The sequence below is a fragment of the Xiphias gladius genome, chromosome 21 (genome assembly GCF_016859285.1).
Source record: "Xiphias gladius isolate SHS-SW01 ecotype Sanya breed wild chromosome 21, ASM1685928v1, whole genome shotgun sequence".
In the NCBI taxonomy this organism is placed as follows: domain Eukaryota; kingdom Metazoa; phylum Chordata; class Actinopteri; order Istiophoriformes; family Xiphiidae; genus Xiphias; species Xiphias gladius.
Window position 1 is genome coordinate 30,358,250 of NC_053420.1, and position 20,390 is coordinate 30,378,639.

General features: G+C 38.4%; 1 protein-coding gene across 1 annotated transcript in view; it reads left to right on the forward strand.

The window, feature by feature from the left end:
* Positions 1-20,390, forward strand: part of LOC120807109 (dihydropyridine-sensitive L-type skeletal muscle calcium channel subunit alpha-1-like) — a 92,835-nt gene that overhangs the window by 13,777 nt on the left and 58,668 nt on the right. The window contains exons 6-17 of the mRNA XM_040158804.1: positions 785-990; positions 2,372-2,475; positions 2,649-2,794; positions 6,726-6,807; positions 6,899-7,059; positions 13,345-13,570; positions 14,452-14,659; positions 15,191-15,311; positions 15,487-15,601; positions 19,306-19,408; positions 19,537-19,606; positions 19,707-19,839. Of these exons, the coding sequence (XP_040014738.1) occupies positions 785-990; positions 2,372-2,475; positions 2,649-2,794; positions 6,726-6,807; positions 6,899-7,059; positions 13,345-13,570; positions 14,452-14,659; positions 15,191-15,311; positions 15,487-15,601; positions 19,306-19,408; positions 19,537-19,606; positions 19,707-19,839 (1,675 nt within the window). The remainder of the gene's footprint in view (positions 1-784; positions 991-2,371; positions 2,476-2,648; positions 2,795-6,725; positions 6,808-6,898; positions 7,060-13,344; positions 13,571-14,451; positions 14,660-15,190; positions 15,312-15,486; positions 15,602-19,305; positions 19,409-19,536; positions 19,607-19,706; positions 19,840-20,390) is intronic.

Genomic DNA, 20,390 nt, shown 5'->3' on the forward strand with positions numbered 1-20,390 from the left:
GTAGGTGAGATGAGTAGAACTCTGCTGGATCAATGATTGGACTATTGAAGGGTCACTACCTTGAGGTGAAATTTGGACAATAAGATGGGAGATTTTATTAGTAAATTACTTCAGAAATTCCTCAAATTTTACAGGGGTAATTCAATCTCATGACTAGTTGAGTTACACTGAAAAAATGCTGGAGTTGTGGTAGTTCTGAGAGATTAGATCTGATAAAATGATCTTACTTACATAACTGCTTTCTGATATTTATGCATGTAGCCTCTGAAAAAGTTATCATTTAACCAAACACAGGTGACCTGTTATTAGATGAAGAGATGCAGAGGCTTTTTCTCAATATCTAGCTGTCCCATTGACAAACAGAGGATGTCTGTTGGGTCTGCTCATTGCAGCCCAGTGCTGTTTGCGAGGTCTGTAATTGTAAACAACACTGAGCAACTGTATATGTTACATGTATCAAGATGAACATGTCGACAAGATGAACTGCTGATGTGTCTGCCCTCAGTTCAGCATATGGTAATAAAATAATAGCAGAAGTTGTTGGATTATAACAATGCAAAAATGGTGTATAAGCCTTTTCGCTTATGGTTAAGAAAAAATGTGTAGTGACAGCTTCATCTTACCCTACACATAGAGAAGTGCATCTCTAAGTAATGCTACCATGTATATAATACATGTGGGGTCATCCAGCTTCACATAGCTTAACTTTCTCCTACATAGAAATACACACAAACACAGGCAGAGATCTGGCTAACCATTAGCATTACCCTCTTCTGGCCTTCAGACATTATTGCGACAGTGGAGAATGAGAAGCCGGCTCCATGTGCCCAAGCGGGGAACGGTCGCCGTTGTACCATCAATGGCACAGAGTGTCGTGCTGGGTGGCCAGGCCCAAACCATGGAATCACTCACTTTGACAACCTGGGCTTTTCCATGCTGACTGTCTACCAGTGTATCACAACACAAGGGTGGACTGATGTCCTCTACTGGGTAAGGTATTGGTCAACAAGTCTCCCAGGTGACAGTCTGAATACCCAGAGACCCTCTCTTGTTTCTTTTTTTTATAGTATATATATATATATATATATATATATATATATGATAAATTACTTGACTAAGACTCAGGTATGATCCTCTCTACAAATGTGATGATAAGTTTATAGGGGCCTCTCAGCAAAAACAGTGCTCTCTCTGTTACAATGTAATTCAAGAAGGGATCTGAAAATTTATAGAACATTGAAGGTTTGTCCTTGGGGCAGTAGGTCATGGCTTTCAGAGGGATGAGTTCTATTTCGCCTTGTAACTACTGTGAGGGGTTAAGAGGTTTGTCAGAGATCCACTGACGTAAGGTGCGCCTTCAAGCACCAAACAAAACAACATCAAGCAGTTATGACATATGGGGTTTAGGGTTCAGTGCAGAATGTAATCCAAGAATACAAAACAGATTTAAGATCTAGATTTTTACCAAACATTTCAGAAGTTTCTTTACAAACCTTTCCCCAGATATTTTTTATAAAGGGGCAATCAAAAATACAATGGAAGTATGACCCCTCAGAAACCTTGCATTTATTACAAAAAAGAGGGTCAAACTTATTGCATATTACTGTATTCTGGCGCCTATGAATAATTTTGAATTGCATCTCCTTGATTTTGTTGGTAGTAAAAAAAACCACATGAGCTAAACCAAACATCTCACCCCTCGTTATCTGAGATGATTATGGCCAAGTCAGCCTCCCAAAGAGATTTCAGATGACCCATGCTTTCTGCTGTGGGGATCAGAGCATTGTAAAACCTGGCAGTCAATTTTCAGGAATCAGAATCTTGCAAGACCCCTTCTACAGATGAGCAATAGAATCCACTGGGGTGTAAACTTTACTTTCAAGAAGACAAAACTACGGATCTCCAAGTACCTAAAAAAGTGTGTGCCAAGGTCATACTGTTCCTTGAACTGGTCAAAACATTCAACAGTACCATTAGCCACTAAGTCCTCTATAGTACAGATACCCTTCCCAGACAACAAAAGTAACGCACCGTCCTCAAGACCAGGGGAGAAATCCAGATTTAAATGAATGGGATTGAGGAGAGAGAAACAATCCTCCTGTGTCCCTGTCTTCTTAATTATTCTCCATGCTTTGAATGGGTTCTGGAGGAGAAAACTGCCCAGTGGAACAGCCTCCCAGTTAAGCCATTTGGACAGTGGGTAATTTCTAAACCAGTCCCAGAGATACCAGAACAGGCAAGCCAGTTGGTAATATTTAATATTCACCAAGGCCAGCCCACCCTCTCTGAGCCAGAGTTGCAGTTTTTGTGATTTCAATCTGGCCCATTTGTCTGGCCCATTTTAGACAAATATGTTTGCTTTGTCTGACAGGTAAATGATGCTATAGGAATGGAATGGCCATGGATCTATTTTACAACACTCATCCTGGTTGGCTCCTTCTTCGTGCTCAACCTGGTTCTGGGTGTGCTCAGTGGGTAGGATTACTCTAAACCTAACTACTACTCTTCCATTCATTTCTTTTGCATAATCATGATTTACTTTTTTGCTTTGTCCATTTCTCCCAGCGATCTTTAGTGTGTGCTCTTCACATTATTTCTCACTTTGTTATGTCGTTTTAGTTCAGATCGGTTGTCTTGTTTCCTACTAGTGAGTTCACAAAAGAGCGAGAGAAGGCCAAGTCCCGTGGAGAGTTTCAAAAGCTGAGAGAAACCCAGCAGCTAGATGAGGACCTCAAGGGCTATATGGAGTGGATCACTCAGGCTGAGGTCATGGACAATGACCAGGAGGGACAGGGTAAGACACAAAGCACAAAGATTAGACTACTTGTAAAAAAGAATAGAATAGAAAAGACATAGGATTGACAGTCTGGTGCAATTGTCAAAACTCCTATTAGGACAAGTCGCTCCCTCTTTTAAACTTAATGATTAATGTCCATGTTGCCAAATCATCATGTCTTCCTCATCAGTTCTTACCGGAAATTCAATGTGGTAGATTTCATGTAAAAATCCTTTTACATGATTGTCCACTCTGTCTTCCTCTCTCCTTGAAAGCCACCATTTGATGGTGCACTGAAGTGTTTCTCTTTCAGTGTGTTTCTAATTTGATAGGGTGTGCTCAAGATGTGGACCTTTTCTTCTATCCTTTTTTAAAAAAAAAACATATAAGTTTATCAATTGTTATATCAAAGATACACAGACTTGAAAGTGGTGCAGTCCTGTTATAGTAAATCTTCAAATATTTTTCGCTGTCTTTTGCATTGACTTACTGTTGTGAATGTTTGTGAAATCCCTGGATTGCTTTTGCAGCTGTTTGGTTGCTGCTGTTTGTTGAGTTTCATTGCAAAAGTTTAAATTTTTTTTTCTGTCATCTGCAGCAATATTATTCAGTGCAGTTCCGATCTCTGAGTAGGTTTTATTAGGTAGTGCTACAACTGAAAGACTTTATAGATCTAAAAATTAAATAGCTGATTGGTGTTTGCCAAATAAAGCTTCATGGCAGTGTGTCACATTCCTTAGATGTCATTTATCTGTCAGTAACATTTTGCTGTAAGTGCAGTGCTCTGCCAAGGGGCACAGCAGAAGATCCAATCACTGACCACAATAAAATACCCGAAATAGAACCCTTTGAATTCAGTTACTGAATTTGTTATCAGTAACTGAAAGTTATGGAAATGAAATTGCAAAAAAGATTATTCAGATTAAAAGGCAATAAATGGACATGTTCATATTCAAAGTAAAACATCCTGGAGCATGACCCACATAGACAGCGAAAGCTGCGCAAATGGAATGAATACTAACAATGAGAAGGCCTTGGCAGCTAAAACACATTGAAAGCCTATGCAACTGCTGCAACCCTGAGAACCAAGGATCAGAGAGAGAAGGATGAAGTGAATGCAGCTGCATTACACACATCTTCTAAGGGCACACACCATAAACAGTGCCAATGAAGCGGACATCCCTTCAGCAGCTCCTGAAACTCTGCGATCCACTGTCTTTGCTTTGATTGGTTTTGGTGCCACCAAGATCTCCTTGGCACACAGTACTTTCACCCTCCTAGGGAAGATGAAGCAAGGAAAAAAATACAGCTTCACTTGAGGCCATGAAAAGCTCAAGGCATCTGTCCCCACTGGACCTGGTGGGCCATGCATCAGAAACCACTGAGGGCAGTTAGTGTTCTCCTCTGTGCCAAAGACGTCAAAGTGAAGCCATATCCAACCCACCACTTGTGGGTGTAAGCACCACTCAGTTTGGTGGTGTCAAGCGCAAGGCAGCCTACAACGGCAAAACAAACCTGTGAGGGTTCAGTAAAGTAAATCAGAGAACCAACTGGTATAAGCTCTTATTGACCAGGAGGATAGAAAGAGGGTGAGTGTTTGGGTGCACGACGTGTATAGTGTGCAGCAGGTGTTGTCACAGGAGTAGTACATAAAGATATTAAGTAACAGCTGTCAGGGTCAGGTTACAGGAGAGGGGGACGAGCATGTAAAAGGGATACAAGATTAGGTTTAGGTTGCTGCAATGCAAACGCACACAGCAACATTTATAACCTGGAAGGGAGCAGGTGTGAATGGCAGGTATTAATACTGAGGGGTTGATTTTGGGAATGAGGAACAGGTGAGTCGTAGGGTGTAAAAGTCAGGTGACTGGGACAGACGCGAAGTCTGAGGGCATCTAGGGGTCAGGTGGGGAATGGCAGGGTCGGGAAAATTCCACAGAGATGCAGGTGCCTGGGGAATTGAGAAAGTGGCTGAGGGAACAGAGACAGAATTGGCAGAGCAAACAGGCCAGTCATGTTAGAAATGTAATAGTGAAAGTAATAGTCAAGACCAGATACATTTAATGATAAAGCTTCAAGACTAGATAATAAAATACCCTTAATCCAACAGAGCTCTATAATAAAGCCAGGCTCTTTCCAAAAGGCATCATTTTGCATACTCTCAAACCAAAAGAGTCCCAAGCCTAGATTATGTAAGATGACACACTGGCATTGGCTTTCCTCCTCTTACCTTTTCTGTGTTTTCCCCTTTGTTTGCTGTTCCTTTAATGTTGTTGTATTTGACTAAGTAATGTTAAAGTGTCATTCTGGAAGATTTCAGTCCTGGTTGATTTTGCGACATCAGCAGTCACTGGTGGTAACAGCAAATGTAGTTTAATACAACGGGTCACAGAATTCTAGGGGCAGCAAAACAAACCATTGTGGTATGAATAAAGAAGTCAGGCAATAATTGTCTTTTTTCCACTATTCTGTGAGCGACCATGATCTGATTGTTTGCGGTTTAGCGGTAAGTGCTAAGCTTACTAACAAACACATTGCATTTCCTGTGACTACACTATAAAAAAGTCAACTGTTGTTTCAGCAGTGAAATGCTTTTAACCGTTTCATGACATCACAATGAAAAAAGCAAAGGAATTTTTTTTTCTTTTCATTTTTTATTTCCTTGGTCAATAATAAAAACAATCAATGTTTTTTTTTTTTTTTTAAAACAGTCTGATAATAGTCAAAGTACATTTACAACTATCAAAATATTTAGAAAAAGTCAAATAAATTACTAACTTGCTCATCTGTTTGGTGGTGCAACAGTACCACCAAACAGATGAAAATTAAATCCACTATTCTAGATATTTACCATATTTACACTACTATGAAAACATCTCAGAAATGGTGAAAAATCATACTGAAATAATTTTCATTTTATATATATATATATATATATATATATATATATATATATATATATATATATATATATGTGTGTGTGTGTGTGTGTGTGTGTGTGTATATGATGGAATAACATTAAATATATGATATTAACAACAGTGAATGTTCATAAGTTTTTCTTATTTCCCTAAAAATTTTAAATTTATTATCTTAGCATCACTACCTTTACCACTAATGACAGTTCAACCGTTTGGTTGAGCATGTTTTTGTTGAATCAAGATACATAATTCTTTTCAGTAAGACTTCTGAAACTATAATATGTAAAAAAAAAAATATGCTTACCCTTGGAAATTCCACAAGAGTCCTAGGGTCCGGAGTGACTTTTTTGTTTCTGACTTCTGGTAAAGAGGCAAATTGAAAAGGCATACTACTTAACGACACAGTGACATATAGAGGATTTTTTTTTAGCAAATCATACCCAAAACGAGTGGTAGAGATGGTGAATCAGGTTTAGAAGGAAAGGTTCCGTTTGCATTAGCAGTAACTTATTACAGCATTTTTTCTGGGAATGTCACCACAGTAACAGTAAACACCCAGTTCATAATTTCAAATACAGTATATGAATATTACCATACTTTCATCAGTGGCCATAGGCTCAGTCACCATTGTGTTTTCATCAAAAGATAGTGACTTAACATACATTTATTTAAATGAAAATCTTCCAGATTGCCACTTTAACTTGTCCATTGGCAGCTACCTTTAAACACGTTTGGCCCAGCAACAGTAGCAGCCCACTGAAAGTGGTGCATCATAAAGCAAAGTTTGACCCTATTCATTTTCTACGAGACGCCAGAGTCTCACTTCTAACTACTTCTCCTGTCTGTATGGTGAATCAGATTTGTGCTACAGGTGTCATGTAACGATGCGACACTATGTGACACAGTCAGTGGAGTTTCACTGTCAGCCATCCTCAAGTGCAGCAGAGGAAAGTGGCGGAGGAAAAAAGAATTTAAGGAAAAGGCACAAATGTGTGTGTGTGTGTGTGTGTGTGTGTGTGTTTCATCAGGCCTGCTCCCCACAGAAAATGGAGGATCAGAGACTGGAAGTGTCAGCATAATGGACACAACACAGCTGATCATCTATTACTAGTAAGTAGTGCGCTTGTCATCTTTACAGTTTAGCTTTTTTCTCTTAATTTTTTCTCTTAATTAATCTGATCTCTCTGCCCCTTTTATGCAGTAAGCAGGCTCGAAAGTGGAATCGTAGGTTACGGCGTAAATGCCGAGTGTATGTGAAGTCCAAACTGTTCTACTGGTGGGTGATCATGCTCGTCTTCTTCAATACGCTGGCCATTGCAACGGAACACCACAAGCAGTCTCAGAGACTCACAAACTGGCAAGGTCTGAGCATGACAAACCTTACAAGCATGCATTTCATCCTGTGTTTATTACAGTAGAGTTTTCATTCTTCTGCTTTCTCTTAGTAAGAGCAAAAGAAACACATACAGTAATACCGGAACTGTCGGTTTTGGAAAGATGACAGGTGAATACAGTACAATATGGCTGCTTCACAGTCCAGACCAGACATAGGACCAAATGTTGTTAACCTACCTCGAATGCTTTTTTTCAGAACTTAATGATGAGTTAATTAATTAATCACCTAATGGCTCATCAGTCAATCCTCACAGGCAGCAGGGATGCCCAGCCCCTGAAAAAAGGCCCACACACTTACAGTAACTCCTCAACTGTGAACTGATGCTGAAAATGCAAAGCACACTTTTTAAAAATTTTATTTATACCAAAATATAACAGATGACAGAGGAAAAAAATCCCTGCAGTATATAACCTATACCAGAGGTAACCAGGCTTCATGCATCCAGAATCACTCCTACAATTGGTATTTACAGCTTGTTGCTGCTCTGCTGCAAATCATTATTTTACAATCCTGATATCCAGGTATAATCCTAAATCCATGTTAATGACAGCAGCTAAGTGATCGACTGTACCGACATTTAAAATGAGTGATCACAGATCAATGTAGTGATTACAGAGGGGTGTCTTCTTAATTCCAGACGACGTGAAACAGCCTCCGTGTTTTCAGTGGATTATGTCCTGCAGTGTTTCCTGCTGTTCAGACTAACTAGTTGGCAGAGGCGTTTCAAAAACCCTATATATACCATTATTTATGTTTAATGACTGTTGGATGACTTAATAAGGACTAATTTTTGTAGATGGACTTGTTTTTCAAAGATGCAGAGGAGGAGCAGGTCAGCAGGGTTTCACTGTGTTAATTAGCCATTGTTTATAGATTTAATCACACCAAAGGACAAATATAAGGATGAATGAGATCAGATGATGTTATAGCCTTCTATATAAACATTATAACTAAACCAGTTACACGACCACAGAGTTATATATCCAAGCATGTTGGAGACTTTGAGGGGGCTTTTTCCAGGCAGGCGCGGCGAACAGTTCACCATTAAATATCCCAACACTCTTTAATAACTGTTGGTAAACGGCTAAAGAGAGGGAGATGCGCTGTCATGGTAAACTCTGGTTTAGTATACAACTGATTTGGTTTTATACACAAAGGTTTGAGAATAAACAAAACTGCAAACGTTGTTAATACTTTGGTAACTCTGAATAAATGCAATTAGTGGACAACCTTCTCTAACACCTGAGCCACAGCTGCCCATCTCATCTAATCTCATCTATAGCGTGTTTTAATGCAGCCAGATTCGTGGTATGGATGGCCGCCTCCTCTCTGCAGCACAAACACACAACAAGCGGCACTCGCACCGTTCTCCTGACCAAAAAACCACAGCGAAAAGGGAACACTCAGTGCTGACTGACTGATGGGACCAGAGGGAGATGTAGTTTGGAAGACCTAAAATATAATGAGGATGCTTTGATAGGTTTGCTTGAGCAGGCGAGGAACAGACGCTGGTAGTGAGCGAGAGCCAGGCTAGGAGCAGCAAGGAGCAGAGCCCAGGAGTGACCTCTGGCTGTGCTGCGTATAGCGGGACCGGCAGCGGAAAGGGAATGGTGTGCCAGAGCCTAAACATTGGGTGAGATAACCATGTCTGACTGCCTCCAGCAATGAAGACTGTGGTACTATGGAAGATTTGAAGGATGTGCTTGAAAAGCAAGACCATTTTTATGTGGAAGTGCTGAACAGACAAGAGGCAAACTATACGTCATCCACCAAGTTGATCATGGAGACAACTACTGCTAGAGTTCATGGAATCATGAAAGAGGTCCAGGAGCTAAAATCCAGCAACAACTCTCCCAGGCTCAAAGAAGTGAATTACTCCGTGTGGAATAGAAGGTGGGATCACTAGAAAATCAACTGCAGTTCATTTCATCTCAGTGCACGGTCAGCGTAAACAATGACATTATCTCCAAGATCGATTATTTAGAAAATCAGAGCCAAAGAAACAGTATCATAATTGATTGACCCAGGACAACGGACATCAATCCCTAACCCTAGACCAACACAGAGAGCCTCTGCAGCTCTTTGAAGATCCAAAGTATGTTGTTCCTGTTAGCTGTTTTTAAATTTACTAAGTTACCATATCTTTTCATTTGATGTAGCCTCTCTTCCCTTTTCTATTCTACTTTATTTAACTACTTATCATTTGTTTATGGTCAGTTCTCTTGAATCACATGCTTGCTGAGGATACTTGACCTTGATTCTTTTACATCAATGTTACTGGATCTTAATGATCTGAATGTTAAGTATCTAAATCAGCTAAAAAAATACGCCTTTTAAATCTCAGGTTATTATAGGGAAGACCAATTTAAATATTCCATCAACCCATTAAGAACAAATTGTGAATTTTCTTTTCTTCATATCGATGTATGCAGTCTCCCCAGAAATCATATCATAAACCTACGTTTGAATACACTGTAAAAAGAACACTGAAATTTACAGTAGCTAGCTGCATCTATTAGCCAGTAGGTTACTGCAATCCATTCCACAGTTTGCTTACTTTAAATTTAATCACAGTACCTATAAAATGCTGTAATGGTATAACAGTAATAATGACAGTACTGTAATTGTCATCACATTGATATGTATGGTGCTGTATTTTGACTACTGCAAATATTAGACCCCTGTAACAGGAATTACTGCATACATTTTAATAATTCAAGTTAATAACTGTAAAGTAATTACATACTGTAAAATGAAAACACTTTGTCACAAAAAAATATATCATTCCATTCAACACTTTAAATTTTAAAATACATAGGCACTAAATACATTTTATTTAGTATTTTGAATTTTGTACAGAACACTACTTTCCTGATCATACAAATCCATCTCTTTGTTCAAGTTAGCCTAACAATTTAAACTGCATGGCCCGGAATAATTTTGCTCATTTCCCATGCATATTTGGAGAGTTTCAAAATGATTGATTTATTGTTTGAAGTGTCTTAGTTAATTTGACTGTACTTCTAGAAACAAATATAAAAGAAAGAAGAGAAAACACAAAGGGAAGGAATTGTAAATCATAAAAATGTGTGCAAGTCCTCGACTGTTTTGCATTTGCTTTCTGAGACTTGCTGACAGTCACATGTATCTGAGTAAAATTGATTCAATGCAAAAAAACTAGCTAAACCAACACATTGTAGAAGACTCTGTCACACAAGATGTTTAAGTAATTTTTATAAACAAAACAGTAAAATCAAAGCAATAACACTAATTAAAATGTTTAGTTGAAAGTGGAAATGTATTAAGGCTTGGAAATGAAACATCAACCAAAAACCAACCATTTTAAACAATAAAATGTCTAAGATTAACATTATTGTTCCTGAACTGGGTTCTGCAGTCTTCTTCCCCGAAGAGAAAGGATAAAAAAGGAATTAATTACTGATGCATAGAAATGTATAGGCAAGACTTAGGCCGCCCCCATAGAAATATATGTAGCAGAATTTTCTCATAGCCTTCCCCAGATCTGTGCATCACCACAATCCTGTGTCTGTGCTCTGCAGGCAGTTCCTACCTACAGTTCCTACCTACAGTTCCTACCTACAGTTCCTACCTACAGTTCCTACCTACAGTTCCTACCTACAGTTCCTACCTGGCTTGGTTTCTGCTCTGGTGTGCATTGTCAGCTGTGAGACCTTATATAGATAGGTGTGGGCCTTTCCAAACCATGTCCAATCAGTTGAATTTACTACAGGTGGACTCCAGTCAAGGTGTAGAAACATCTCAAAGTTAATCAAGGGAAATGGGAGGCACCTGAGCTAAATTTCAAGTGTCATAGCAAAGGGTCTGAATAATTATGTTAATGTGATATTTCATTTACCCTTGAACTTCTTTTAAATGATTATGACATTTTAATTCCTGTTTTAATGTTAATTGTTTGATATATTTTCATGTGAAGCAGTTGTGCATGTAATTTCTTGTATTGGGAAGCACTGTGAGCTGGATTTCTTGAATGAATGGTGCAGTACAAATAAAGTTTATAATAATAATAATAATAAAATTAATAATAATTCAAATATGAGAAGGGCACTGCACTCCTCTAGAGTGCAGTGCCTTCTCATATTTTACACTGAGCACCTGCACAATTTAAGAAAGCCTTAACAAATTAGTTTCCCTCTCAGCAATTTTACCCTCATGGTTTACATGGATTAATGCATATACTGCCCACTAGTAAGTAGTTGTTTTAATTTTATTTTTATTATTTTAGTAGTTATATATTTGGATGTCTGCTATTATGTACGAGCTTATCTTTTGCTTTCTGTCTTTTTCCAATGATGTTTCCATTTTACTCTTCCTTTCTTTTTTCAGTGACATACTTTTCATTTTTCATCTGCGTGCATAATTTCATAAACTTGGATCTTTTTCTGATGTGTAAATAAAACCAAAATAACTCAAAATATGTTATAATTTACATATTTTTTCTGTTTCTGTTGTCAGACAACAGAACGAGGAAGAAATAGGCTATTAATCTAAACAGCTCAAATGTCATTCCCAAGCTGTTGCGCTGCAGTGATAATCAAATCTTAATTTTATAACCCCGGAGATTGTCTGACAAAATCAGCATCAATCCAGGTTAATGGCAGCAGCTGTGTGATCAGCTGTTGCCATATTTAAAATGAGTGATCACAGATAAAGTTCGAGAGGACAGAAGGTTTTCTTCTTAACTTCACTTCCACACAGCCCTGACTGCAGGCAGAAACAGTGGCTTACCCAGCACATTAAAACTGTTAAGCTCTCTGCTCTCTGTGATCATCCATACTGTGTTTTAATGCAGCCAAATTCACAATATAATTGATTCCATGTATCTTTCTCTGCTCCTCTGATTTCAAGTTGTCTTCTAAACTTGACATCATGTGTAATATGTCTCTGACTTGTGGCCCTTTTCCTAAACATGTTATGATCTTTTACTAAATATCTAAAAACCCTGTGTAACAAGGAATAATTATTCATCCGCCACAGTCCCTGTATGATTAAAAATCCAGTTTGACAATTCACGAGCTGTTTGAGGGCATACTGTACATACAAAGAAAGTAATAAGGGAGCATCCTTATGACTCTTGGTGGTAGAAAAGAACAGTATGTTGGATTTGGTGAGGTTTTAGGATACTGCGTGTTTACTTGTCAACCCTGCAGGGGAGCTGCAAACAAACAATGGTGGAAGTGGGACACTTTTAAGTTGTATAACCATACACAATTTTGAAAATTGTCTACAGCCAGGCCAGCCTTAAAATTTGAATGTCTGTAATTGAATGCTGATGTTATACCATTGGGCGTATACTTCTACTTTCCATAGAAGAGAGTCGCCAGTATTGCCCGGCAAGCGTGAGGTTGGGTTTTTCCTCTACAGGCACACCTCTGTATGCGTCTCATTCAGTTTACCACACCACAGCTGACACAGACGCGAATGGGCCTCTAACTTTCTCTCTGACTGATCATTTTACAAGTACATTTTGCTGAAATCACAGCACAGCCGTTGTCTTTAACTCGTGTCTGGTGATTGTGTCAAACGACGTTGCGGTTATAAAATAACGTAAAGTAAAGTCCTAATGGGCCGCATTTCAGTCACTATTTCATGTAAATGAGAACAGCTTTATTGGGAATTCGGATGTATTAAAATACTGTATACGTGAGCACAGTCAGCAGGAAAAAAAGCGAACAGATAAAGGGCTGAAACTGGCTGACACTAGGCAGAATGCAAATATGACATGATGATGTCATGAATATGCTAATTAGTGTATTATGTCATTCTAGTAACATTTATTGACTTGTCCAGCAGGCTGTAGCTCCTTCCCATTGAACGTAGTGTTCAGTTTTCAACTACGTCCTTGATTTTCACATTGACCATATGCAAAAACTATGAGTTATTCCTCACAGCTATGGATTCTCATTAGCAGATGGTTTATCCAAGAGTGAGAGGCGGGCTAGACCCCGGACAGGTCGCCAGTCTATCTCCGCGCCCTAAGACTAGTTCACTTCTTCACTTTTTGATTTGAAATGTTTTCAAACTGTTTCCAGAGTTAAAAAATCATTATAATTAACCAGTGAAACTGTATAAAATTACATGGAAAACTCCATGTTTCCCATGCTGTTGACTACTAATATAATCTTAGAACAACTGAATAACTGTCTCTTTCTATCTCTCATTCCTGTCTTCCTCTTCATGCTGTTGGCCCCAAACACATCCACTATTGACAGATAATGCCAATAAGCTACTGCTGTCAATGTTTGCCCTTGAGATGTTCATGAAGATATATGCTCTAGGCTTGCCCTCTTACTTCATGTCCCTCTTCAATCGCTTTGACTGCTTTGTGGTGTCCACTGGTGTTATGGAGCTCATCCTTGTCCACATGGGCGTCATGTCAGTCATGGGCATCTCTGTGCTGCGCTGCATACGACTGCTCCGCCTACTCAAAGTCACCAGGTGAGATAGCTTTGATTACATATCAGCCATTATGTGCAGTGTGTATGGAGTTAGCAGTATGGGCATTATCCATCAGTGACCTGATCACAGAAGGTCTTCATCAGGAACATTTGATGGTAAAAATTGTTTACTAAAACAGCTGGTCTGTTTTTATTCTTTATTGCCAATTTTGTGTTTCACCCTTGAAATGATAGTTATCATCTTATTCTTTTAGGTTTTACTGTTTGATAGTTGAGCCTTTAGTTCTCTTAAAGAGGTAACAACAAGGAAAGACTTGGGCAATTAGACGCTATCAGTGTAAACATCGTCATTAAGCGTAGGAAGACGGGAGTTGGGAAGGATCCCAGGAACCCAGGAACCAAACAGAAGACCCAGCAAAAGGTTAAGCGGGGTTAAAAGAGTAGGGGTGATGGGTCACAGGGGTGTGCTAAGTATAATATAGCTATGATTTCCTATTATGCAGCTAGAATTTAGTATAGTATGCAGGCGCTGGTGTCTGCATGATGCGTCTTCCTGGTGCGTGATCTCTCTGTGTCTGTGATCACTGGTCTACTTAGTTTAAGACAGAGGAGCAGGAGGATGAAGATGTCCAGAGTGTGAGGTCCACTCAGTGCTTTCGTCTTGAAAATTGTTTCCATGTCCCCTGCTATGGAGGCTTGGGGTTTAGGGTGTAATAAACCAAATCGCTCTTCTAGTGGATGCTGTTGCTCGTTACTTTTTAAACTGATAAGTATAGTAAGTATAGTCTGACCGAAGTTTGATAGTGAAAAATATCTAATAATAGTGCTGATTGTAAAAAAATAATATAAGTCACAAATACTCTGTTGAATACAGATGACTGAATAACTGATGATTTTTTCAACTGATGTTTTGTGCTGTAGATACTGGACGTCTCTCAGTAATCTTGTGGCTTCCCTCTTGAACTCGGTCCGTTCCATTGCCTGTTTGCTGCTGCTCCTCTTCCTTTTCATTGTCATCTTCTCCCTGCTGGGTATGCAGGTGTTTGGAGGGAAATTCAACTTTCCTAACCAACCAAAACCCCGCAGTACCTTTGACAGCTTCCCTCAGTCCCTCATCACTGTGTTCCAGGTACAAGAAGAGGTTTTTTTCTGAAAGAAAATGTACTGTGTAACCCCCCTATTAAGGCTGGAATGGGCCCAAAAATTCTCCTCAGCCAGCAGTACAGATTGGAAACAGCATTGAAAGAAAATGGGGTTCTTTGATAAAACAGAAAGTTGCTGATGGGAGGCTGAAGTTAGGAAATATGCTCAGTCGAGCTCTTCATATGTCGATCGACTTTTGGTTTCTCTGTCAGTTTTAAATTAATTTCGTGACAAAGTTTCCTGGATTTGTGCAGTTCTACATATACAGTGGCTTCTGATGCTAACATGTCCATAAGTATTCAGAAACACTCATCATAAATTGATGATTTCTCTAAAACAAAGTTGAAATATTTTGAAATATGTTAAAATTATTTGCAGTAACATACAGTTACTCTTTATTATTTAATTATTCAAGAGAATCCCCTGCAAAAAAAAAAAAAAAAGAAAGATATTTAAGTTTACATTAAATAAAAAAAGATGAAGATAGGGAGGATGTGTAAATTATATGTGTTTTAAGATCCTGACAGGTGAGGACTGGAACGCTGTCATGTACGATGGCATAATAGCTCATGGAGGACCCAGCATGCCTGGCATCCTAGTCAGCATCTACTTCATCATCCTCTTTGTCTGTGGAAATTGTATCCTGATAGTGTGTGTGTGTGTGTGTGTGTGTTTGTGTGTGTGTGTGTGTGTGTGTGTGTGTGTGTGTGTGTGTGTGTGAGTGTTTATCTTTAACAAACACTGAACTCCAACCCTGACAAGAGCAGTTCAGTTCAAAACACTGTCATAATCTTTAACTCACCTGTCATTCAGTCATCCTTCTAAATGTCTTCCTGGCCATTGCTGTTGATAATCTGGCAGAGGCTGAGTCTCTGACATTAGCCCAGAAGGAGAAAGCAGAGGAGAAAAAACGCAAGAAAGCGCTCAGGTAAGTCTTCCATCCAGATTCATCCATCATCTTATTATTGTAGTAAGGAAGATGAATTGTTCCAGGCTTCACAGCACTCCACTGACATGCAACAAAGGTGTCTGGCTGGAATCAAACAAGGCACATTTCGGTTATATGGTATGCATCATAACCACAATCCCTCCAACTTTCCCCACAACTAATGATTTTTTTGTGTAGTGCTTCCACACTTAACAGGCCAGTTCTGTGAGCGTCACCACATAGCTGTTGGTACTCATTACTATCCTCACTTCACATTAACAGCATTTCTAGAAATTTGATGAATGTCTTATAATTTGTAGACATGATTCATTAGCCCAAATGTTTAAAGGGAAATTTCACATCAAAATATAGATTTTAGCAGTGCAGAGCTGAAGCGTGGAAATTTTAAATGAGAACAGTTTGTGTTTCCCATACACTGATTTATTTGTGGCTGCCCACCATAATATCAACATTGACCGCCACATATTGATTTTCTATTGTTTTTACTACTGGGTAATGTGAAAATCCAGTGTCTTGGCATGACTTTTCCATTAGGTAGGGTTATTGTCCTAGGTAGGTAGCTCTGTGTATTTTGGCCGTGAGTATGTAATGTACAATGTAGCAGAGAGCCAGCTGCTGGTGGCTAGCAGTTTTTAAAAGTTTAAAAAAGTATCTTTTGGTGCCCACTTAGCAACTGCTTTCACTTTACAACTTAAACACAATACAAAAACAATCAATGCATGTTTTGGCTGCCATTAGGGGGTAAATGTTATCTTATAAGGAAGCAGCATTAATTATAATAATTATTATTATTGTTGTTGTTTATAATAATTCATCCTTGTTAAATAACATTTAATTAGTTGAATGGAAACTACAAAAACACACTGCAGTGCATAGCCATGTGCACAAACATAGTGGAGTGGGGAAAAGAACAGAGCTTGAGACACAGAGCCGGAACCGAAGCAGCCGACACTACAATAAGCAGTGAAACTAACAACTGTAGTTATAAACTTGACAGGACAGAAGAAACTATCCCGGTGCAAACAGAAGTAAACGTTTAGTTTCTGAAATATTTTTTTCAGACAGCTCTGATGCAGGTAAGATGGCGGCTACTTTACTCCAAACACTTTCACTGTATGAACCTGGACTTTGTGTGTGTAACAGCTGATCTTTGGATGTGTTGTTACCACTGATTAGCAAAACTCTGAATGTAGCATATTCCTTGATCACGTCCAGAACGCTGTTTAATATTCAAGTCCTTCAGCTGGTCTGGTCCCGGATTTTTCACTGTGAGCTTTTCTGATAACTTCCTCTGGCTGAGCGGATTTTAGAGCACTGAATCAATACTATTTTTGGCAAATTGGTCATCTACATTAGTCTTGTTGCTACTAGCTGGTCTGACAGCTAGAAACAGATGGGCACATCTGGTTGGTTGACCAGCTTGGTCAATCAGATGTGCCCACCTGCCTTTGCATTGTTGGACATTATTAATAGCCAGAAAATAATTTAAATATTGAAATAAAAGAAAATGTCCACACTGCGACAAACTAGGCCAAAATTTTGTCAACCCATCCAAGCTTATTTTTTCCACATAATTTATCCTAAAGCCGCTGAATTAAGTGGAAAATTATCCAATATGGCAACATTTTTCGGGGGGGGGTAAAATTTTCCACCGCACATCCAGTTATTTTTGGACTGTGGTTTCAACCAATCAAGTTGAATCGGGATTACTGGGAGAAATATGTTTGCATCAGAAGGATTCTCTTTATTTTGCTGTTATTTTGCCTTTTAACCTGTATCATGTATACCTAATTAATTTGAATAAAAAAGCCAACTCTTGCTGATACTAACCAGTGATGATCCATCTGCAGTGGGCCCAGTATCGTGCCCACGCTTATACTACTGATGTGTCATCTTTTATTTCCTGCCTTGATGAAATTAAGCTCTGGATGTCCAATATTTTCCCCTTGAATAACTCCAAATCAAAAATAATTAGCAGCAGCGTAATCAATCTCTCATCTAGTCTGGGTGTCTTATCAAATAATATTAAAAACATAGGCCTGTAATCTAGGTGTTAGGACTCCGAGTTGACCTTTGACAGACATGTCACTAAAGTTTTGCAATCCTGCTTTATATAACGGAGATCATGTTATTCCTTTCATATGCAGATGAAAAAGGTCATCCATGCTTTTTTATCCTCCAGACTGGCCTGTTGCAACAGGCAGAACATCCAAAGACTACACTTGATACAGACACTGCTGCCAGGCTTTTAACATGTTTTAAGAGGAGCAACCACATCAGACCAATCCTTGCTTCCTTTCACTTACCTGTGAGTTTTAGAATTGATTTTAAGATTTTACTGCTTGTTTTTAAGGCATGGAAGGGTCTGGCCTCTGCCTATATCTGTGATATACTAGCTCCCTGTGAGCCTGATTTCTCCTTAAAACTCACTTTTATGCCATGGCTTTTTCTCAACTGATAGTATTTGTTGTCATTGTTTTAATTTTTTTATCTTGTTTTAGGTTCATGTTTTTATTCCTTTTATTCCTTGTTTTTATATGACGCACTTAACTGTATTTTGAAAAGTGCTCTTTAAATGGAGATATTATGTATTAACCAGGTTTTTTTTCTCTGAGCATATCTGTCTACCATGTCAAGTCCTGTTTTAACCAGGAACAGTATGTATTTGTAAAGCTGTCCAGAACAGCTTTACAGTTCTTAAGTGCATCAAAATTATAAGAATGATGTTATTTTACTCTTATTCTCAAAACTAGGCATGAGTGCTATGCATAAACATTTCTAAATATCAAGATTTGATCTGAGTTCCCATTTTATTTAAGAAACCTTCAGAGGCCTCCTCAGCAGAGGCAGTAGCTACACATTATATATTTTGGACATACAGTATATGAGGACAAGCTGGTAAAAGATAAAAGGTATATCCCAATTGGACACACTAAAAAAAGCAACAGGAGAAAGTTAATGACACGGTGAATTCAGACTGAATACAATCAAATGGTCACATTAGTGCGATTCTTATGAATAAATCTGAAATACATATTTTACTGTCTAAGCTGAGCTGTGAAATACAAGAACTCTGGTGAGTTTGAAAGACAAAAGAAATAACAAAAAAAGAAAATAGCAAAACACAGAAATAACAAATTAAACAGATTCTAAATATATAAACTTAACAATAAACCCCTATGTTCTCAGAAATGAATGAATATGTATTTCACTAAAAAACATACAAAAATAATATTGTGCCTAGTTAATCCTACTCTTTATGAATAATATCCTAAATAACATTGTAGCATTGTCAAAATAATTATAACTTCAATTTGCTTTCCTCTTGCATGCTACAATATACTGAAGTATATATATATATATTTATATATATATATATATATATATATATATAATTATATATATGGACATAATGAATGATGGGTATTCCTAAACATGACCACAGTCAAAGGTGTGCACTGCAGATGAAGGTGTGATGAAACCGTCATGACACATCACCTTTAGGGGCCTGCCGTTGGCTGATTTAGGTGCTTGAGGTAGAGCCTTGTGGGTAGAAATAATTGTAATCTTTATTTTCCAACAGTAAGTAGTCACTGCAGTCATCCCCGAACAATGAGACCAAATCTTAGACGTTTTATACATACTAGCTCAGATCTGATTCAGCTGTCATGTCTGATTAATAGGGCTAACATGCCTGACAAGGCGTCAGAGGAGAAAGCAAATCTGGCAAAGAAGTTGGCTGAGCAAAGGGCCAAGGGCCTAGAGGGCATCCCTACTACTGCCAAGGTGAGGCATACAATAGCATTCATTGACCATGTAAATAAATATTATAATATTCTTATAATAACAATCACTATAATTATATATTTTTTTCTCTTCCTTACATCTTAACTGCTTCATTTTCAAATATGCAGCTCAAAATTGACGAGTTTGAGTCCAATGTCAATGAGATCAAAGACCCTTTCCCTCCAGCAGACTTTCCTGGTAAATCCTAATGCCTCCTTAGTGTATTGTTAATCAGACTATTCCAAACTCAGAGGTAAGAAAGGGCCTCTGGTAATCTGTTCCTCTTTCTGTTGGCTAGGTGATGATGAGGAGGAGGACCCTGAGATCCCAGAAAGCCCCAGACCTCGTCCAATGGCAGATCTGCAGTTGAAGGAAGAAGCGGTGCCGATGCCAGAAGCCAGCTCGTTTTTTATCTTTGGACCTCAGAACAAGTACGATGGTGGTGATTGTTGGTGTTGATAGTAATGAAAAAATCTAGTCAAGACAATTTTTATTTATAGTACAATATCACAAGTCATAAATTTACATCGAGGGCCTTAACAATCTGTACAGCATACAACACCCTCTGTCATTAGACTCTTAAATCAAACATTGCAAAATCCTTCAACGAGCAAGAATGAAAGTGGCTTGGGCATTGTAATTACTAGTGGTATAAATATAGATTTCGCTTAACATTCTGAAAAAGCAGAAAATTATTAATTCAGTAGATAATTTAAATGTCAAACTATGCTCCTTTCAACAGATGAATGCTGACAGAAGCATTAACAAATGTTACATTAACACTAATACAGGTGAAATAAATTTATTAATACATTTTCAATGTTTACATTACCCATCTTGCCATCAAGTGATCATGGTGGACAATTTCTCTAATGTCGTGTCTCAGATCATTGATCATGTTGCTCCTGCCAAAACTCCAAAGATATACTTACCACCATATTTATGTTACCTATTTTCTCATTGTTATGCCATTGTTATTTTT